Source organism: Rhinatrema bivittatum, chromosome 11 (genome assembly GCF_901001135.1).
Source record: "Rhinatrema bivittatum chromosome 11, aRhiBiv1.1, whole genome shotgun sequence".
Lineage (NCBI taxonomy): Eukaryota > Metazoa > Chordata > Amphibia > Gymnophiona > Rhinatrematidae > Rhinatrema > Rhinatrema bivittatum.
In genome coordinates, this window is record NC_042625.1 from 66,541,404 (window position 1) to 66,564,848 (window position 23,445).

At 42.0% G+C, this 23,445-nt stretch overlaps 1 protein-coding gene across 1 annotated transcript in view; it reads right to left on the reverse strand.

Moving 5' to 3' along the window:
• Positions 1–258: 258 nt before the first annotated feature.
• The window catches only part of RSPH6A (radial spoke head 6 homolog A), a 39,187-nt gene continuing 16,000 nt past the window's right edge, over positions 259–23,445 (reverse strand). Inside the window, exons 4-6 of the mRNA XM_029571582.1 lie at positions 21,958–22,102; positions 15,662–15,779; positions 259–601 (exon numbers count right to left, since the gene is read on the reverse strand). Of these exons, the coding sequence (XP_029427442.1) occupies positions 370–601; positions 15,662–15,779; positions 21,958–22,102 (495 nt within the window). The 3' untranslated portion in view covers positions 259–369. The remainder of the gene's footprint in view (positions 602–15,661; positions 15,780–21,957; positions 22,103–23,445) is intronic.

A 23,445-nucleotide genomic window follows, 5' to 3' on the forward strand; every position in this document is an offset into this window, starting at 1 on the left:
AGGAGAAAATGGGACCGCGTGGGAAAGGATGCACAGCCACACATAGAGCAAAGCTCTGTCATCTTGTCAAGCTCTGCCTAGCCATCCCAGAGGGACATCCCAGACAGCACGGCTAATTCAGCCTGCTTATCTGCAGGAAAAAGTGATTTGTCAGTCCGAGTATACAATCAGATTCTGTACAGCCTAGTGATCACATTACTGCAATGGTATTTTTCATTGAATACAAACACATTAGGAGAATAAAATAATTAATGTTCTTAAATTTAAATAATTTATTGAAAAATATATTTATGTAATTAATAACATGGGAAAACATCAAGTTCTTATGGGGTAATCTGTGAATCTACATTTATTTCTAAAAGATTTGACTTAATCATCGTCTTCATCATCTTCATCCTCTTCTTCCTCCTCTTCCTCCTCTTCCTCCAGTGCTTCTTCCTGGGCAGCCTTCAGTGCCTGCTCTTCTTCTACTGTTGGGTCGCTCATCTCCATGATTTCTGGGCCACTACGATACTCCATCATCACTGCTGGTTGTGGCGTCGGGCTGTAGTTTTCTGGGTTGTACTTCAACCCCCAACCAATATAGACGTTCTCAAATTTCCTAAGAAAAATACATAAAGATTAATGGCTTATTCAGCTGTCCTTTCTCATCTCCTGCTGTCTGCTGCCCCCACAATTCACTCCTCTAATAAATATGAATGTTAAATTCGGAATGGCTAGGCCAGCCTGAAGATCCAGTGGTTAGCATTCTGTACTTGTAACTAGGAGATCTGGGTGTCATTTCTGGCTATGGTCCACATGCTTCAGGCTGGCTGGAACTGCTGCTAGACTAGAGGAAGAGCCAAGGTTTATTTTTGGAGAGGCATAGAGTAACTGTTCAAAGCGCATGCTGTAAGTAGCCCTTGTGAAAGTTTGATCTTCTGCATTACATAATCTATAAAAGAAGGGATATAGGGGAAAATGGAAAGTAGTAGTCTATGCAACATAGCTAGCTTCTCAATGAGAGTCAAAAGGGAAGGAATAATAAGGCAGATCAGACATGGTGACTCTCTGATGAAAGGTAGATAGGAAGGAATAAAGAAAGAGGCCATGCATGATAAGAACATAATAAGGCTTGCCATACTGGGTCAGACCAAGGGTCCATCAAGCCCAGTATCCTTTTTCCAACAGTAGCCAAGCCAGGTCACAAGCAATAGGCAGGATCCCAAGGGGTAGATAGATTCCAAGAATAAGCAGTGGATTTCTGCAACTCTCCCTTAATAATTGTTAATGGATCTTTCCTCCAGGAACTTGTCCAAAACATTTTTTTTTTTTTAATTATTATTTATTTCTCAAAAATTTTTACAAACAACAAGCAGAGTAAAACTTGTACAGATATATGGAGTTTACAAGAAATCAAAAAGAAAAAGAAAAAAAAAAGAAGAAAAGAAACTTTACAAGTATCAATATCATAATTTCTTTCTCCATATTGTTCTAAGTCCACTATATTGGGGGATCAAAGAATAAGAAATATACAAGGCATAATATGTCAAAAAAGACTTTGAAATTATTAACGAACAATCTAGGTTAGCCTTCCATCTATAAGTCATAGAGCATATTGTCTTACTGAGTATTGGTATCTCCCTTGACTGGTTTAGTTTTCTCAGATATAAAGATTTTCAATTGTGACGGTTGAAAAAAACAGTATTTGATCTTTTGATATTCAATGCAACACTTACATGGATACTTTAATTTATACAAGGCTCCCATTGCTAATACTGATGATCTTAAATTAATAAACTCTTTTCTTCTTTTTTAGGTCTCTTTAGTAACATCTGGGAACATCCTTACCTCCATTTGGCAAAATTTTTCTTTTATATTTCTAAAGAATAATTTCTGTACCCATTCTTTATCTGTTGTTAACAAGAAAGAGATTAACAATGTAGAAGGTTGTGCCATTTCTAAACTGGTAGATTCTAATATTTGTTACATTTAGCGGCAAAATTGATTGATAAGCTTAGTCTTTATCCAAAGAAGCTTTCCAAGAAGCAATATAATATACTTGAGTTAAAGGGGGGAGAGCTTGTTGGGGAATTTTAAGAAATTCCAATGCAAACCTATTCCACATTTCTTTAGCTGAAAAATTTGATATTTTGGGAAAATTTACTAATCTCAAATTTTTACTTCTCAACTGATTTTCAGTATTTTCCATCTTTCTAGTAAGATATTGATTTTCTTTTATAACAGATTCATTTAAATTTCTCAACTTTTTTATTTCCTCAGAATGATTTTCAATAGAATGGTCCCTTAATTTATCATCAGTAGTTATCTTATTGACTTTCAACTCTATTTTTTCTATAGTTTTAACTATTGGTGATAATTGCATTGATACATTCTTATTTAACGTTACCAGTGTTTCCCAAATAATTTCTAAGGGGAAATTTGGCGGTCGCACAATTGGCAATAATATAAATTTTTCTTTATCTACACCAAGTCCTTGGGACGATAACAGTTCCTCATCGACTTTCCCCCCTGTGGCACTAGTAAAACTAGTTTGTACAGCTCTCGGGTCCACAGCTGTTCCTGAATCGCCTTCCAATTCACCACTGTTCCCAAGCGGCTCAGACAATTCTTTATTTGGACCAGTTCTTAAATTTGCTGGATTCACAGGGGGGGCTCTATAGTTCGGGGATAATGAGATCTCCAGTTCACGAAGGTTTACTGTGCCTTCCTGCAAACCCTCAAGTGAAATATCACCCGGCATTAAGGCTCCCCTTCTGACGTGGGCATCCATAGGGCCCAACACCGGACTCGCTAAGTCGGATTCAATAGCAAGCCTCTCCTTTGCCCTACGTTTCCGGGCCGAGTGAGGCATGCTATAACTTTAACATATAGTCAAGGAAAATAAATACTTAGCTTGAGATGTTCGTGTGACTTTGTCCCCCAATGGAGAATGAGATACGATAACAAAGAGACTTCTAAATGAAACTTGGAAATCCAAAGGAGTCCAGACGAGGCCAGGCAAAGCCTTACTAGCGTGCGCGCCGCCAACAGCCCGATCTTATAGGGCCCCTTCCGGCTCGGCGTCCAATCACATACGGCAGGTGGGAGGATGGTACTTGCGTCAGGGCACTGACTGGCGTCTTACTCTGAGATTTCCAACCGAGGAAACAGGTAATCTCTTCGTTCTCAGTCCCCCCAAAACATTTTTTAAACGCAGCTATACTAATAGCTTTCACCAAATCCTCTGGCAATGAATTCCAGAGCTTAATTATGCATTGAGTAAAAAAATGTTTTCTCTTATTAGTTTTAAATGTATTACCCATTAACTTTATTGTGTGTCCCCTGGTCTTTGTACTTTTCAAAAGAGTAAACAACTGATTAACATTTACTCATTCCATTCCACTCATTATTTTTAGATCTCTATCATATCTCCCCTCAGCCATCTCTTCTCCAAACAGAAGAGTTCTAACCTCTTTAGCCTTTCTGCATAGGGGAATTGTTCCCTCCCCTTTATCATCTTGGTCGCCCTTCTCCATACCTTTTCTAATTCTGCTATATCTTTCTTGAGATGTGGTGACCAGAACTGCACACAATATTCAAGATGGAGTGATAGAAGCATTATAGTATTCTCTGCTTTATTCTCTATTTCTTTCCTAATAATCCTTAGCATTCTATTTGCTTTCTTGGCTGCTGCTGCACACTGAGCAGAAGATTTCAACGTATGTTCAATGATGACACCTAGATCCTTTTCCTGAGTGGTGACTCCTAATGTGGAACCTTGCATTTTGTAGCTATAATTTGGGTTACTCTTCCCTAAGTACATCACTTTGCACTTGTCTACATTAAATTTCATTTGCTATTTGCATGCACAGTCTCCCAATTTTGCAATGTCCTCTTGCAATTTCTCACAATCCTCTTGTGATTTGACAACTTTGAGTAATTTTGTGTCATCGGCAAATTGGATCACCTCACTTGCTGTTCCCATTTCCAGGTCATTTATAAATATATTCAAAAGCATCAGTCCCAGAACAGATCCCTGGGGCACTCCACTATTTACCTTTTTCCGTTGGGAATATTTACCATTTATACCTATTCTCTGTTTTCTATCTTTTAACATAGGACATTTTCACAATGGCCATTATTCACATGACATCATGAGCTGGAAGGCAACATTTTTGTTCTTACAGGCTACTATTCCTCTTCCTGTTTTTCCCTCTCTTCTCTCACCCCTTCTCTCTTCCTATCTGCTCCCTCTCCCCCCACCCTGTTTTTTTTAATTTCCTCCTTCAGTTATGTTGTAAACCGGCATGATGTACCCACGAATGTCGATATATAAAAGCTAATAAATAAATAAATAAATATTCTTTCCTTGAGTCCGACCAGACCAGACCAGATGAATGGGTATTGATCCCTTAACAACAGATGAAAGCAGAGAAAAAAATTATTTGGTGATGTCATCCTTTATAGGGAAGTGTGCCACCTGCCGCTCCTCAGTATTTTTATATCAAAGCACATCTACACATTAAAATCTAAATTTCACCCTTATGAGCAGGGAGTATCAGACAGAGCCCAGATCCCAAAATATACATTAAAAACTTTCCTAACCAATTCAGCTCTGCAAGCAAATATTTATTTATTTAACATTTTTCTATACAAAACTTCATGACAAGCTTCATTTCAGGCCGGTTTACATCAAACATAGGGATTAACTGAACATAACCATATAACGGGAAGGCCGAAGCGCAGGTACAAATAACAGGGAGAATGAACTTGGGGGCTAGACTAGCCAGGAAATAAAGGACAGAGAAAACTGGAGAATGAGAACATATGAATGTACAGTGGCTGGGTCGGTCATTTAGTCTATTGGGCTAAATGAAAGAACTGTTGCAATGTTAGGCTTAAGGGAAGGCTTGGATGAAAAGCCAAGTCTTGAGTTTTTTTTGGAAGGTAATCAGGCAGGGTTCCAGTCTTAGATCAGTCGGCAAGTTGTTCCAGATGATGGGGCCAGCTGTGGAGAATGCCCGTTCTTTCGTGGAGGTTAGACGGGAGGATTTAGTTGGGGAGACTTGAACGGTTCCTTTGTGTGCCGCTCTGATGGGTCTTGCAGATGTGTATGGTTTGAGTGGGATCTGAAGGTCTAGAGGTAGTTGGTTGTGTATGGATTTGTGGATAATGGTGAGTGCTTTGTGCAGAATTCTGTATTTAATAGGAAGCCAGTGTAGGTTTCTGAGTATAGGAGTGATATGAGTTCTCCGGTTGGTGTTGGTTAATATCCTGGCTGCTGAGTTCTGGAGCATCTGTAGTGGTCTAGTGGCAGAGATCGGGAGTCCTAAGAGGAGAGTGTTACAATAGTCAGTTTTGGAGAATATTGTTGACTGAAGGGCAGTTCTGAAGTCCTGGAGATGGAGGAGGGGTTTGAGTCTTTTCAAAACTTGGAGCTTGAAGAAACAATCCTTCGTAATATTGTTGATTGATTTTTTTAGGTTCAAATGGTTATCGATGGTGACTCCTAAATCTCTAAGATATATACACACAGTAGGACATGCTCCAGGCTATCTAGAATTGGGTGGAATCCTGGACTGGTCTGGTAGGACTCAAAGAAAATTAGCAGGTAAGAACCAAATGTTTCCTTCCTTACTGCCCCACCACACCAGTCCAGATGAGTGGGATGTGCCCAAGCCAGCCTTACTATGGGATATGCCTGCTGTCAGAATGCCCACTCCAAAGGAGGGAGATTTTTGGGATTGAATATCCAATTGTTGCATTTGGTGGTCCATGGGCCCCCTATGAACCACTCCATTTACCTATGGCCTTGAGTCACCTCCATGGCTTCCGACACCGCCAAGGATCCCCCGTGCAGCCATGCAGCAGGCTGCTGCATTCCGTCAGGCCAGATGCTCCCAATGTGGCTCGCAACAGAATGCCGCCAACACTCTCCTTGGCCTCCCCTAGATGCACGTGTGCCCGTCACCATATTTAAAAGGCCCGCAGTGGGAAATACCCCACGGTGCCCACTAATGGCTTCAAAGGCTCTGTCCTATAAAAGTCCCTCACTTCCCTACAGTCCTCACCTCAGCAATAAGTCTTCCTACTGTTTAGTAGTGTGAGTTGCTTCAGCATTCCTGTCTTCAGGTCCTGTGGTCCTTGTCTTCAGTTCCAGCATCATCTTCTTCAATTCTTCATCTCCTTGTCTGCCTACCTATCCTGCTCCTTGCCTATCCATCCCACCTTTCTCTTGGGACAAAGCCCCGGTATTGACCTCAGCCTGCCTCCTTGACATTTCTGAATGCCTTCTGTCACTGACCACTGCCTGCCTCTTGGACATTCCTGAATGTCACCTGCAACTGACTACTGCCTGCCTCCTGGACATTTCTGAACACTGCCTATCACTTCCTGGACATTCCTGAACTCCACCTGCCACTGACCCCAGCCTGTTTCCAGAGTCGCCTGCACTACATTCTCTCCAGCCTTGTAATCTACGGATCTCCTTACCATCAGCAGAGGCCCCCACCTAAGACCTGACAGCCCCAGCACTCAAAGGCTCAACCCGAGGGGAATGTAGGCTGGTAAAGGTGAAGCTCCCAGATCAGTCCAAACAATTGGGATGCACCTACGCTTCCCTAAACTGGGTGTGAGCCCAAAAGACCTGCTTGCTACACACTCTCCCCAAACACTGCTGAATCCGGACCCGAATATCCGGCTTATAGTGCTTGGTAAAAGAATGTAAAGAAGACCAAGTTGCTGCCTTGTAGATCTTCTGCGGTAACACCAACTGACATTCAGACCAAGATGCAGCTTGTGCCCCAGTGGAATGAACCCGAAGGCCTACCAGAACCTGTAGTTTCTTGCTAATATAGACCGAGGCTAATGCCTCTTTAATCTTTCTTTTGAAGCCTTCTCCCTCATGGTACGACCACTAAATAACACAAACAGATGACCTAACTTGTTAAAGCCATCTGTGATCTCAAGAGAGCCATGCGCATAATCAAAACATGAAGCTCCTGAACATGGGGAAAAGAAGAATTCAACTTCCTAAAAACCATCCATTCCATGGATTGGCTCAAAAAGAATGAAGAAATCATCATCGGTAAAAGTGATGGTACCATTCTAATGGAAACCCCATCCTCAGAAATTGAAGAAAGGGATCCCTCTACATGACAAGGCCTGTAACTCCAAAATATGCCTCGCCAAGCAATTAGCCACCAAAAATACCGTTTTCAGATAAGGTCTTTTAATGACACCCTCTTTAAAGATTCAAAAGGAGAGTTGCACAAGACCCTTAAAGCCAAATTTAGATTCCATGGTGGAATCAGCCATCAAAGCAGGTGATGGTACGCTGTATGCCCATCTCACTATAACTGGATAAAATACCAATGAAATCCCATGTATCTTTCCTCCAAAAAAGGCTAAAGTCACCACTTGCACCTTAAGGGAGTTGAAAGCTGGAACCTTTTGTAATTTTTTCTGAGAAAATAAAAGGATCTGAGGAACTGAGGTGGGATGAGTTCTACCTCTTCCTACCAGGACTCAAACACCTTCCAAACTGGCATGTATGAAAGGGAAGTCAAGGGTTTCCTACTTTGAAGCAAGGTTGTAATGACCTTTTCTGAATAATCCTTAAATCTCAACCTTCTCTTAAAATCCAGACCGCGAGACAAAGCAATATACCTGCTCCAAAGTAATTGGACCTAGACACAGCCAACCGAGAATATGACTGAGCTTTAAGGGCCCCTCCAACATGATATTCATCAGGTCCGCAAACCACAGCCAACTGGGCCACTCTGAAGCCACCAGGATCATCCTGCCTTGTTGATTTTCTATGCTCCTGACTGCCTTCCTAGCAAAGGCCAAGGAGGAAAAATGTACAATAGAAACTCTTGAGGCCATGGCTGGAAAAGCGCATTGAGGTCTTCTGAATCTGCCTCCTGTCTTTGACTGAAGACCCACAGGGTCTTGGTATTCAGTCTTGTTACCATCAAATCCCACTGGGAACTCTTCAAGTTGTCTTCATTAATGACCCTGCCTCGTGCATCAATTCCCACTATCCAGGTTCCAGAATGTGCCTGCTGAGAAAATCTACTTGCACCTTCTCCATTCTGGTCACATGAGATGCTGACAAGAACTGCAAATATCAATTTGCTCAACGGATCATCACCACCTCCAAGAAAACTGCCGGTCTCTTGGTTCCTCCTTGTCTGTGGATGTGTGCCACCAACAAAACTCTCCTTGCTTTGCTGTGGTTTAGTGAAAAAAGGAACACCAAAACATTCCTGATCGCTCTAGTTTCCAAACAATAGATGGACCATGAGACTTCTGTTGACGATCACAGGCCTTACACAGCCTGACTTGGACAAATGGCTTCCCAACTCCTCAGACTGGCATCCATGAGTACCATGATCCTATTTGGAACATCCCACTCTGTGCCTCTGGACAAACTGACGTGTAAGAGCCACCGGGGCAGACAATCTGGCATCCCCAATAAGGGTAACCTAACCTTGAACTCTCTCGACTGGGGACTCCACAGAATCAGAAGGGTCCTCAAATGTACAAATACCAAAGAAACCAAGTCCAGTGTAGAGACCATGGAGCTGAGGACCTGACAATCCCAGACCCTGGGAATCCTCAGACACAACAAAGGATGAATTTGCCCCTGTAGTTTCAGCATCCTGTCAGAAGCAAGGAACAGCTTACCGAGCCCAGTCTCAAAATGTGCCCGCAGGTATTCCAACTTGGTGATGGCATCAGCTTTCTCTAGGCAAACTTTATGAAAGACTACCAAATCTTTGACTGTATAATGAAAATGGGGAGATGCTAAGGAAATCCCTAAAACAATGAGGCCTTCTCCTTTTTGAGCCAGCTTCTTAACCCCTGGCCCCACAAGCACTTGAGTAATCATAGAGAGCACCCTTCTCTCTGATAAAGATGGCCCAGCTTTGGCACATCCCTCGAGCCAAGGGATTATATATTCCCTTCCAGATATTCTCTATCCTCAACACCGTCTCGAGGCGGAGCCTCCAAATGCGAATCAGAAAGCCTCCTTTTCCAGGTACGGGGACAATCAAAGGACTTCCCAGAAAAGATCAGTCATCTGGGAAGACCTGCTGGAAGCAGCACTTTTTTTTACTTTACTTAAGGCTTTGTGCTACCAATTCCTGCACTAGTCCAAACTCTTGCAGCTAGGGCCTTCCAGCCCACACACTGTAAACCAGAAACTCCCTGCAACAGGGGGAGATTAGCCCTTTCCACTCCTGAGTTCCCCAGAACCATGGGACTAGGACAGAAAATGGACACCATTCCCACTATGCAAGAAATCCTTGCAGAACCTTTACTGGAGCTCCGGTGCTGCAGATTGTTATAAGCATCAAATATATATATATATATATATTTTTATTTTTTTTTTTTTTTTTTGGGCTGCGGTATCAAGACAGCCCTTCCTACCTACCACCTACATATGCATGATCTAGACTGAAGGGTTACCACCATGAACTGAGCTCTTCAAACCCAAGGCAGGCTTTTCTGTGGTCAGTGGGGGCTGCCATGCTCCCAGCGCTGCTTGGAAATGAAAGAAACCTACTTGGATTCACCTCTCTCCTTATGGACCTAGTATCCCTGGGAATAAATTTACATCTCCAAAGTCCGACTGCAGGTTTTGCACCTCTACCATCTGCTGGAGAGAGAGAATATGGAGCAACTGTAGGTGGCACACTATTAAGTACCAGAAGTACTCTAAAGCTTTTCTTCTCTTTCTCTACCTGCTGGTAGGGAAGAAAAACCAAATTGACTGGTCTGATCTGGAGGACGATAAGGAAGTTTGATTTATTTTGGAAAATAAATATAAAATAAAAATGGCATGGTTTTGGTTTGCATGTGGCACATTTAAAACTAATCGGAGAAAGTTCTTTCTTACTCAACACACAAATAAACTTTGGAATTTGTTGCCAGAGGATGTGGTTAGTGCAGTTAGTATAGCTGTGTTTAAAAAAGGATTGGATAAGTTCTTGGAGGAGAAGTCTATTACCTGCTATTAATTAAGATGACTTAGAAAATAGCCACTGCTATTACTAGCAACAGAAACATGGAATAGACTTAGTTTTTGGGTACTTGCCAGGTTCTTATGGCCTGGATTGGCCACTGTTGGAAACAGGTTGCTGGGCTTGATGGACCCTTGGTCTGATCCAGTATGGCATGTTCTTATGTTCTTATTACAATCGTTTATTGCTTTTATTTATTTAAGTGTTTTTATATACCGATAACCATATGCATATCGTATCGGTTTACACAGAACGTATAATAACGATAGAGAAAATATATAGAACAATATAGTTACATGGCAAACAGAGAAAGGTGCATAACATTATATGCAGAGTGAGCATAACTGTTGATATAAGCATGTATATATTGGGTACTATATACAAGGTTTGGTTAAAAATTTGGTTACAATGCATGCTTAGAGTGCGGTAAATATCAAAGAAACTAGAGAAAGGTGCATTACATTATATGTCGAGTGAATACAACTGTGGATATAGGCATATATATATATATATATTGGATATATATACATTGTTTGGTTAAAAATTTGGTAACAAGCATGCTTAGAGTGTGGTATATATCATTAAAACAAGCGAGTAGATGGCTGTTGGGGTAAAATATATGTAACGGAAATAAGACTTGGTGACAAGGTATGTTCAGAGGGCAGTAAATAACATTATAAGTAGAGCGTAGATGGCTGGGGGTAATGGTAGGTATTATGGGTAGGCTAGCTTGAAAAGACAAGTTTCAATTTTTTTTTTAATTTGTGTGAGCAGGGTTCAATGCATAGGTCCAGAGGCATAGAGTTCCAGTTGATGGGTCCTGCTATTGAGAGTGCTCTCTCCCTAGTGGAGGTTCATTGTGTAGTTTTAGGAGAGGGAATGTGAAGGGTTCCTTTATAGGCAGATTTGGTTGGCCTATTGGAGGTGTTGAAATAGAAAAAGTTGTTTAGCCAGGTGATGTTCTGGTTGTGTAAGGTTTCGTGTATAAGGGAGAGAGTTTTGTAAAGAATTCTAGATGAGATCGGGAGCCAGTGTAGGTCTCTTAAGATGGGTGTGGTGTGGTCTTTTCTACGGGTGTTGGTGAGTATTCTGGCAGTGGCATTCTGTAGTAACTGGAGGGGTTTGATGGTGAAGGCGGGGAGGCCTAGTAGGAGAGAATTACAGTAGTCTATCTTGGTGAAGATTAAGGTTTGAAGAATGGTGCGGAAATCATGGGTGTGTAAGAGGGGCCTAATTTTCTTTAACACATGAAGTTTAAAATCGCATTCCTTTAATGTGGATTTTATGAATGCTTTAAGGTTCAGATGGTTGTCAATGGTAACACCCAGGTTGCGTACTTGTTGAGTGATGGGGGTTAGGAGGATTGATGTGCTAGTAAGTGTGGGGTAATGTGTGGTGGGATTGTGGGAAATAATGAGTTCAGTTTTGTTGGTGTTGAGTGCCAAATTGAGGTTAGATAAGAGGTGGTTGATCGAGTTGATGCAGTTGTTCCAGACTCTTAATGAGATGTCTAGTGAGTCGGTGATGGGGATAATAATTTGGACATCGTCCGCGTATATGAAGTTGGGTAAAAGGTAGCAGAGGGGTAGCAGGTAGATGTTGAAGAGGGTGGAAGAGAGGGCAGAGCCTTGGGGTACTCCTCGGGTAAGTTTAATGGGGTCAGCTTTGCTGTCACTTAATTTGACCTTGAAATGTCTGTTTTCAAGCTATGATTTGAACCAATGATGGGCAGTTCCAGATATGCCTATGTTAGTGAGGTTGTTTAGGAGGATCTTGTGACTGACAGTGTCGAAGGCAGAGGAGATGTCAAGCATCGCTAGGAGGAAGGCTTGACCATTATCCATGCCTTTGAGAATGGTGTCTGTGAGGGATAATAGGAGTGTTTATGGAAACCAAACAGACGGGGATAGAATGTTGAGTGTGTCTAGGTATTCGGTGAGGTGGAGGTTAACTACTTTTTCAGTGATTTTGGCTAATAGTGGTAAGTTTGAGATTGGGCGATAGTTCTGATGGGTCGTGGTTAGGTTTTTTTTTAGGATGGGTTTCACAATTGCTTGCTTGAGGGAGGAGGGGACTTTACCATGTGTGATGGAACAGTTGATAATCTCTGCGAGGGTTGAGGCTATTGTTTTGGGGATGGTTTGTAGCATTTTGGTGGGGATGTTGTCTAGGGGGTGTGTGGAGGGTTTGATTTTCTTTAATAGGGATTCGATTTCTAAAGCCGATGTGGTTTCAAGGTGTTCAAGGTTGGCAGTGGTATTGGAGGGGGAGGGGTCATGGTGAAGGCTGTATCAGGGGAAAAATTTGCTGTCAGTTTGGTGACTTTGTTATGGAAGAAGGATGCTAGGTTGTCACATTTGCTTTTGGAATCTAAAGATGGGCTGTGAGTGGGGGAAGGTTCAATTAGGTTTGATATCAGAGTGAATAGGGCCTTGGAGTCATATTGATAGTCGTGTATTTTGCGTGCATGGAAATCACATTTTGTTTTTAGGATGGTAATCCTGTATTCATGCATGGATGTTTTGTATGATGCGAGTAAAGAGGGGGATGGATGCTTTCTCCATTTTCTTTCCTTGATTCTCAGGTTGTTTTTGAGTTTCTTTAGTTCTGGTGTGAACCATGCTTTTTTATTGCTATGGGACGGGTTTACATTTATTGTTTTTAGTGGGCAGATTTTGTCTGCAATGTCTTTGGTAGTGTCGTTCCAAGAGGAGATAGCTGATTCTGGGTTAGTGTGGTTAATCTTGTTTAAGATGTCAGACCATGATGCGATAAGGTCTTCTCTGGAGCAGGGTTTGCGAAATTGGAAAGAGTGAGTGGGGGGTGGGGGGGGAGTTGGTTTCATTATAGAGAGGGTGGTGTTTTTGAGGGTGTGGTCTGACCATGGTACTGAGGTGCAGGTGGGGGTATCGGTGGTGGCTATGTTGGAATTTGTAAAAATGAGATCAAGTGTGGGTCCTGCTTTATGGGTTGGGAGGTTCATGATTTGCTTATCTCCCATGGCGTCAAGGGATAAGAGGAAAGCTTCGCATGAGAGGGAAGGTGGGCAGGAGTCGACATGTAGATTGAAGTCACTGAGTATGATGGAGGGTGTGTTGAGATCAATGTTGTCGGCAAAGAATTCAATGAGGGGGATGTGTCATGCTCTAGTACACTGGGGGGGGGGTTGTATACTAGGCATATCTGTAGCAGTGGGGATTTGAAGAATCCAAGCTCATATTTGGGGGGTAAATTGACCATTTGGGGGGTGAAGTTAAGTTCTTTTTTGGCTGCGAGGAGAAGGCCGCCCCCTCTTTTTTTGGGTCTGGGTAGAGAGTAAATGTTGTAGAGATGTGATGGTAGTTGGTTTAGTAGCGCTATGTCTATATGTTTGAGCCAGGTTTCTGTGTCTGAGCAGATGTCTGGCTTTGATTCTAATAAGAAGTCATTGAGTATGTGGAGTTTTTTCACTAGGGATTGGGCATTGAAGAGAGTGAGTGAGAATAGTGTGCGTCCAAGGAGTTGTGTGAAGGGGGAAGTCATGATGGGTATAAGGGATCTTGGTTTAAGGGGTGGGGGGTTTTCTATGGTTGCGATATAGGTATTGTATGATGGGGATGGGGAGTGGATGCATCGTTGAGAGTGTGAGGTGGGTGTGCTGTGGCGGTGTGGGTAGGGTGTAGAGTGGAGTGGTATGAGGTGCTGCTTGCGGTGGTGGAGGGGAGATGGGGTTCACGGGGAGATCCAAAAGACACAGGGGTGACACGAAGGGGCGCACTAAGGGGCAGGCCCCTTTGGTCACGCCCCTTTTATTAAGAAGTTTAATTTAGCACTAAGCAACTCATGATAAGGCTAGAATGTATGTGTTTATTTTATGCATGTAAATACCACCATTCTTTTTTTTTCCTGTAATGTGCCAAAGCTTTAATTAATAAATTTAAACTAAAAAAAATAAGATTTCAGACTGATAGTATGTTTTGGAGGGAGTAACTGGTCTGCTTTTGCTTAATTTTTAAATAAACATCTATGAATACAAAGATTTGGAATTGGGTGCTGGTGGGGGATTCTCATCATTTGTAATGTCCTGTAATTGCAGAGCTGACCCTACAGAGTGTGGAGCCCATGATAAATCAGCAAGCCCAGGGCCCCTCCCTCTGACTTGTTCCTTTTTCTCATCCCCTACACCTCCCTCCCCCCCTTGGCATGATCCTTTCCCATTCCCACTAATTTCATTTTTAGTCACTGAGACCGACCGCTGCTATTGGTCGGTCTCAGTGACATAGTGAGGGCATAGGGCCGTTGGCGCCATTTTGTTTACTGGCAGCCGACGGCCCTATGCCCTCACTATGTCACTGAGACCGATCGCTGCTATTGGTCGGTCTCAGTGACATAGTGAGGGCATAGGGCCGTTGGCGCCATTTTGTTTACTGGCAGCCGACGGCCCTATGCCCTCACTATGTCACTGAGACCGATCGCTGCTATTGGTCGGTCTCAGTGACATAGTGAGGGCATAGGGCCGTCGGCTGCCAGTAAACAAAATGGCGCCGACGGCCCTATGCCCTCACTATGTCACTGAGACCGACCAATAGCAGCGGTCGGTCTCAGTGACATAGTGAGGGCATAGGGCCGTCGGCGCCATTTTGTTACTGGCAGCCGACGGCTCACGCCCAGGAGATCGTTCCCGGACCGCTCCTGGACCACCAGGGACGTTTGGCAGGTCTTGGGGGGGTCAGGAGGGTGGGGGGTTGCAGGAAATTAATTTGTCAGGTCTTGGGGGGGGGGGGGGTTGTAGGAAATTAAGTTGGCAGGTCTTGGGGGAGTCGGGGGGGGGGGGGTGTTTGTTAGATTTTTGTTTGGTTTTTTTTTTATATTCGCTCCATAAGACGCACATACATTTTCCCCCCACCTTTGGGGGAAAAAAAGTGCGTCTTATGGAGCGAAAAATACGGTACTTTCCCTCCCCCTCCCAGTAGGTGGAAAGCAAACGTTTTACCTGCATCTGCTTATTTCCTTCTCTGTCAGCTTCATTCTTAAGTCTGAATGCACTGTGCCGACAGATTCCACAGAACTACAGGGCCCTGCGCATTCCGGCTTCAAAGTGAAGCTGGCAGAGGAAGAGAAGACAGATGCAGGGAGGGAAGGAGAGGGGACAGGAACATGTGATGGAGAAGGGTAAAGGGAAGATGCTGCTGCCACTGCAGGCATGCAGCACAGCAGGAAAGGAACTTTGCCACAGTCATTGTACCATTCTGCCAAAACGTGCCAAGGCACAGGGCCCCCCAAAGGGCAGGACCTGTGGCGGGCACTCTGATTCGCTTGGTCTCCAGGGATTGCTCTGTATAAGTGGCAGGTGTGTTGCAGAGTGAACTCTGGAACTACAGAGAAGACTTCTCATAACAGGTCTTCCCTGGCTCAGCTGCAGGGAAAGCTGCCATGAAGGCTGTGGGGTTATAGTTTTTTCATGGAACAGAGCTCTCACCATTGAATGCTCACTTTAACTTAGTCAGTTCTTAAACCACTGACCTGTACTGGATTTGTTTCTTTCCAATTTAGGATGCATTTTTCCATAAGTAGCTTATTATCTGCCACATCTTTCTGACTCCCAGATATATTAAAAACACTGAGACTAGGTTTAGTTATGTCTTTCTTAATAGATACTGAATGCTTACTTGTTAAAGGTGAAGGCATAGGCACCAGGCCAGAGATTGGACCTCAGGATAGCAAGTGCATACTGAGGAATCAGGTGAGAAGAAAGCCTGGCTGTCCAAGGAGGGGTTTGGTTAATTTCTATAAAGAAAAAAATGACATTTAGAAGTGTTCAAAATATACACAGACCATAAAAAAAAACCATTAGGAAAAAGGAGAGGGGACAATGACAGAGAAGGCAGAAAGAAATAGAGCAGGAGGAAACAAGAGAGAAAGCTAAGTTACTCACCTGTAATAAATGTTCTCCATAGACAGTAGGATAAATCAACCACATGAGTGGGTGACATCATCCGAAGGCACTGGGAAGAAAAGCTCTCTGAGAGCTCAGAAATATGTGAATCTCCTTGGTCCTTATAGCAAGCCAGTCATCAACTCTAAAATGGGAGATGGGAGGGACTGTATGTCCTGCTGTCTACAGAGTACAACAGGTGAGCAACTTAGCTTTCTATGTAGACAAGGAGGATAAAGTCAGCCACACAAGTGGGGTTTCCCAAGCTGAAGGTTACAAATTATAACCTTTGTATTTTTCATCATGTCTCATTAAGACTGAAAACATACATCAAGAAACAGAATATAATGTCATCTACAGTGGTTCACAGCCACAAACAGTAACTTGATTCCTGAGTATAATTAAGAAATGACATCCTCTCCAGGCCAAGACCAATAAGGGTCCCCACGCTTCTATGTAGATCTCCTATTGTTCCCGTAACAAACAGGTGAGTTTTTTCATTATATCGATATCTGCTACCTTATTCTCCCAATAGGCCATGGTCGGAGATTGCTTCCACATATGGGCAATAGTAAGTCATGTAGCATATGACCCACCAGTTTTTGGCTTCCCCGAATGCTGAATTTATCAGGCCTCCTTGTCCCAAAGAAAACAAGGAGGGATCTGTCTCCAACTACTATCCACACATTCCAGAAATACAGTCTTTCATTTCTGTCCATACCCCTTCCTGCAATCTTTACCAAAAGCACTAAATTTAGAAAAAAAATGGGAGTGCGGTACATATGGTTCAGTAATTTGTTCAATTCTTTCCCTTTACAACATATTGTAATTTGTCTTGACCTCTTCCATGTAGATTTCCAATCTTTGTTATTGAAATCTTTATTTAGATCTAGATTCCAATGATGTACAAGATTAGGAGAGGTCTCTGGTTCGGTCAATTCAGCCCTAATAGATACTGTACATACAATACAGAAACCAGATGGCATGCCCTTTCCCTGTTGCACAGCACCTCCTCCAACCCCTCACATTCCTCCAAGGCCAGGTCCAATACATGCGCTTTCATAAGATCGTTACGTGGCTGCTCATAATCACTAGGTATCTGGTGGAGATAGGAATCTGGAACTCCTCCAACCAGATCAGTAAATGATTTAAGGTTGCCGTCTTCCGAGAGTTGACCAAGGCACCTCAAACTGGCCATAGCCCATTACTCCATATGTGGGAAGTATAAACACTGAGATAGCTGTGGGTTTTGCACTAATGAGGCCATATATGTTCTAACTTTAACCAATGATGGAATATGACATTTTACCGACTTCCATATCCTCAAGGAATGGGCTATAATTGGATGGTCTCTAAGGATGGACCTGAGTATATTAGAAAAGGGCATATGCACCAGAGATGCTAGGCTACAACCCTTTTCCGCACCCCGCCCCCCCTCCTTCCACATTACCAAGGCTGCAAAGGATCCATACCCAACCAGGCACATAAACGACCAGGCGACATGCCCAATAATATCATTGAAATGCTGGGAGCCCCAATCCTCCCACATCTCTGTGCTTTACCAATGCTATATTTTTCAATCTTTGAGATCTACCTCTCCACAGAAAACTAGTCACCCCCTTGAGAAGCCGGAAGGCTGTTACTGATATATCACAAGAAAGGTGCAGAAAAGAGTATATAAACCAAGGAAGTATAGACATTTTTAACATATTTACTCTGCCAACCTGACATAGAGGAAGGGAGATCCAGCCTCCCAAATCTGTTTTTATTTTTTAAAGTAATGGGGGATAATTAATCTCATAGAGATCCATATTCAAACACAGTCCGGCTAGCAAAGTTAACCAGATAAACTTATCTGGCTAACTTTGGAGATATATTCAATAGTGGAACTGCATTACTGAATATAGCTGGCTAACTTTAGGACAGCTCTTTGACTCGACCGGAGTTAGCCAGTTAACATAGCCGGCTAATTCAACTCTTCCCAATGATGCCCCTGGAGCACCCCTAAGTTAGCCAGTGTCCAATCACTGAGATATACTTTCCGACACGATCTCCTTCCTTTTTTTTTTATTTGTGAAAAAAATTTTTATTTTGTACAACACACGGGGAGGTAGATCTTTAAACAATACACGATCGCGTACTTTTGTTGGCGCACCAGGCACCAACAAAAGTACGCTGGATTTTATAAGATACGCGCATAGCCGCGCATATCTTATAAAATCCTGGATCGGTGCGTGCAAGGCTGCCGATTTTGGGCAGCCTGCGTGCGCCGAGCCGCGCAGCCTGCCTCCGTTCCCTCCGAGGCCGCTCCGAAATCGGAGCGGCCTCGGAGGGAACTTTCTTTTTGCCTGCCGTCCCCTTCCCCTCCCTAACCCACCCCCCCCCGGCCCTATCTAAACCCCCCCTTACATTTATTTTGTGATTTACGCCTGCTAGAAGCAGACGTAAATCTACGCGCGCCAGCGGACTGCTGGCGCGCCGTCATCCAACCCGGGGGCTGGTCCGGAGGCCTCTACCACGCCCCCGGGCCGGCGCCATGCCCCTGCCCCCGAAACGCCGCGTCATTAGGCCCTGCCCCCGACACGCCCCTTTTCAAAAACCCCGGGACTTACGCGAGTCCCGGGGCTCTGCGCGCGCCGGCGGCCTATGCAAAATAGGCGCGCCGGCGCGGGAGGGCCCTGCTCGCGTAAATCCGGCCGGATTTACGCGAGCAGGGGGTTTAAAATCCGCCCCACTGTGTTGGAACTTATTAAATATCTTACAAAAAATAACTTTATAATCTCTTTTCAAAAACATTTTTTTGGGGGTGAGTTGAAAGTTTCATATATTGATATAGGTGTCTCTGCACCACATTGTGGGTATTATCATTAACTTCCATCCACCTCCGTGAGTATTTTTTGAAAATTTTTAAAAAATAAGTTAGTCTCAAAAGAGTATTTTATATAACATTCATTAAGCGATGCATCTCTCTTGAAATAAATTTTAAATATTACCTTCTTGTTTTTGCTGAAATCTTTCAAGTCATAACTAAATCAAGAAGGTAATATTTAAAATGTATGTATTTATTTATTTTTATATACCGACATTCGATCGAAATATCACATCGGTTTACAGGAAACTTAGAGACAGGGCGGGGGCGCCCTATTTTACATTATAACATGGTAGATTAAAACTAAAACTAAATTACATTATAACATGGGAACAGTAACAGGGTAAGTTATAACTATATTACATTATAACATGGTACCATTATAACATGGTAACAATGTTCCCAATAACATGGTAGGCATTCAGATATGACTTAAGTGACAGGAGGGGTTAAATAGTTGAGGAGAGGAAGGGGGTAAGGTAATTTAACATAAATAGTATATAATAGTTGGTGGAGGGTGGGCAGTGGCGTGTAGGGTCGGGGGGGGGGGGGAATCAAGAGAGATGCATCGCTTAATGAATGTCATATAAAATACTCTTTTGGGACTTTAACTTATTTAAAAAAAAATTTAAAAAAATACTACGGAGGTGGTTGGAAGTTAATGATTATACACCTATATCAATATATGAAACTTCCAACTCACCCCCAAAAAAATGTTTTTGAAAAGAGATTACAAAGTTATTTTTTGTAAGATATATAATAAGTTCCAACACAGTGTGTGTTGTACAAAATAAAAAAAATCACAAATAACATAAAAAGGAAAAAGATCGTGTCGGAAAGTATATCTCAGTGATTGGACCGCATTGTTCCACTTTTTTGATTAATTATAATTTCTGAGTTAGCTAGCTAAATGCTTTTGAATATGATCTTCATATAATTTTGAGAAATTCCTGGAAATCTCAAATGGCTAGATATTTAAATTCATTTTGAGCTTTGTGGAACAATTCCACCCCCTTGTATTTCCCCTTGCACAGCCCACCCTCATGAGTTCAGATTCTAAATAATTAACTACGTAGCTTAAGGAACCATAATAATCTAATAATTCCATTACAGAGAGCATGGATCTAGATAGATTAGTTAAACAGAGAAGAGCATCACCTGCATACAGAGATATTTTGTTGCTGTAGCCTCCCATTTTAAATCCCTGAATACTGCAGGATTTACCTAAGCAAGCATAGTAGTTAGCTAGCATAGCAGTTAGCTAGTTAGTAGTCCGCATAGAACCATCCACACAGAAGTTTAAAGAGAAGCTAAAAACATGGCTCTTCAAACAAGCCTTCGATTAAGCACCCTTCATGCCGTGTTAGTCTCTCCCCCCCTCCCCCCCTTATTGGACTTCCTACTTATATTCGCCTCTCCATAACCTTACCTCCCTCTCTTTCTCTGCTTCCCTGCCCCCCCCCATCCTCCTATATGCCCCTCTTGCCCTCACCCTAAACATGTGTTAAACATGCCTTGCAGCCTTAGTCTTCCTCCCTTTTCTACCTTCTTTCTTCCTCGCGCCCATTATAATTTTCTCTCCTCCTTCTCCTCTCCTCTTAACATGACTATAGCTTAGCGCAATACATATACATTGGTTTTCCCTTCATGCTACCAATGTCCTATGTAAATATAAATGTAAAATGTCCTATGTAAATATATGTAAATATAAATGGTTTGCATTATATTTCAGTTATGCTAGACCTCATTACCTCTTTGTTTCTTTTAATCCAATACTATATAATCACAATGTTTATTGAAAATATTTCATATGCTATATCTGTTTATGCGTTACTTTATATTCACAATGTTCCTTGTAACTCTATATGTTATAATCTCAATGTTCCCTGTAAACAGATACGATGTGTAAATGGTTATCGGTATATAAAAACCACTAAATAAATAAATAAATATTGGGAGTTAAATCTTGACCTTGACTGGCTATATCAGTCAAGCCTACATAAGTCTGCAGAAAGCTAAAGCTGAAAACACCTGGCATATACCCAGATTAGTTCTAGTAAACCTTTTTATTAAGAATTAGATTACAGACACAATATAAATTGTACCTAGTATTTACAGGCTATTTTATAGTGATTTAATAGTAGTATTTCTATCTGAATTATTATATGATTGCTTTCATTTATACTAATGCAGTTATTATTTTGATTATAAATTATGTTAAGTTTAAAGAATATTTTAGGTAGTAGTCACAAAACATTTATGAGAAATAGAGAATATAACCAAAACATATAACATTTACCATTTTAGAATGGTCCAGAGAACATATGCAAGAAGTTTTTCTCATCAGTAACTTGGCAATATTTCAGGAAAGTTAAACAAAGAAATCCCTTCTGAGTTTGTGTAGTCCAAAAGGTATATAACTCCAGTACACAACAGAATTTATGAATTCCTGCTAGGCGCTACAGAATCGCATGACCAGCTTGGCAGAGACCCAGAATTCCCTGTGTAGTCCAATCTTCCATAAGAGAACCACTTGGTTACTAACAACTGAAAAGTTTTGGAAGGCACTTTTCAGAAAGGTGGTAACTTTTGCTAGACCTTTGTATATAATTATACCCTATTAATTGGGGAAATTACTCTTACTTATTTTGCGGATATACTGTATATATTCTGTTTTCTTATTTGTCTCAGGTATTCTCATAAATTCTTGTTTTGTACAAATGTTATACAGAAAAATATAGCTTTTCATTATTTCACATAAGACATAGTAAATATTGTTATTTTCTTGGTCTCTCTATGTGATACAGACCACAGGGCAAATATTCCATACTATCAGGGTCCATTACACTGAGCAATGTCAACATTGGCACAAGGTGTCTTGCCTGGGGGTAGGGAGATGGATTAGGTTATCTCTTAATGTTCCCTCCAGCCCCATCTCTCCATAATACTAAGAAAACTAAACAAGAACAGAGGGGAAGAAATGGACAATATGAGAAAATGAATGAAAGGAAAGGAGAAACAGAGGAAGAACAGAAATAAAGCAGCAATGGGAGACAATAAGAAAATACTGTTAAAGAGAGAAGTCTTGAAAGGGAGGAAAGGCGGCGAGATGGATGGATAGATAAGGAAAATGCAGTTTGGAAAATTAGGGTGATCATTACCTGCATCTTCGGAGAGAGGTGTTAGAAGAGGGGGCCCCACCTCTGGTTCCTGTTCTCCTGTCTCATCCTTCTCTTCTTCTTCATCTTCCTCTTCTTCAAGCTCCTCCTCAGACTTCTGGTAAGCATTATACCAGACACACCGACCCTGAAAGCAAAGTGGAAGGAGTTAATGCAATTAAAAAGGCAGAAGAAAATAGTATTTAAGGATCTTCTAGAACACTACATGAAAAAGTTGTAGCACTTAAGGGTATGATATGAAACTCCAGGGGTGTAGACTCAGGAATAATGTCAGAAAATCATTTTTCATGAAGACCGCGGCAGGTGTCTGTAATGCATACTTGAAGGAAGAGGTAGAGACAAAAACGGTAATGTAGAGATCCATATTCAAAAGCATTTATCCAGATAACTCAAACATTATCTGGCTAAATGAAGATTTGGACATTTATCTAGCCAACTGATAAGTTAGCCAACTAAGAACCTGATTCACTAAGGGTTTTTCCCATAGACAAAAATGGGAGAAAAATCTTAATGAATTTGGCCCTAAGTTAGGGGCGTTCCAGGGGCATAACAGGGAGGAAATGAGTTGACTGGATAAGTTCTGCCCAGGCTAGGTGGAGGGAACCCCAGACAGGCTCTAGGCACTATCATACTGGCCTGCTAGCTGCATCCTTCAAAGAACAAATTAGACAGACATACCAAGAATGTTCACCAGCGTTGGGTGAAAAATAGTGAAATGGATGAGAAATGCCAGCCTGCCACTCCTGGCTATGGGTGCTGCTACCACTCTTAGCAGTAGTGGATGCTTTCACCATCCTATAACATAAACTTTAACAATACACTTAACTTCCACCTTCAACTGGAAGGTGAACCCAGGCTGGAGAACAGATGACTCAATCAGCTCCAAGGTTAGGAACCTGGAAGCAGTTCATCCAATTCCTGGGGAGAAAAGACAATTTTCAGGTGTCACACCTCCATGTGGCAGCTTCTTAAAAACAGGTCCAAAAGGCACCAGATGGACAGGTGGCACCCAACCTATAAAGAAAAGGCTAGCTTTTCATGGAAATCAGTTGAAATAAATCCAAGGACACTTTTAATGCTGTTTATGAACCATTTTTTCCAATTTTTATAGCAATAGGTTTTATAATTTTTTAATAAAATCAAACTCAAGCATAAATACATTTTTTTTCTGTTACAAAATACAGAAAACATAATAAAGAGACGGGAGAATAAGGCCATCCAATGGAATGGCAAATGAGATGAATAGTGGCTGAAATTAAAGCCCTAACATTTTTCTGTATTCACTGGTCTTCTTGCCTTCCAGGCCACTTGTCAGGCCAGGTCATCTTGTTAATAGATGATCTTTTAAATAAAAGAAATGTCCACATGATGAACATAATATATAAGTCCTACAATTTTAGGACAATGAAACATAGTGCAAAATGAACATATTAATCCTTTACCAAATTGGATTAGGAAATAAACAACACA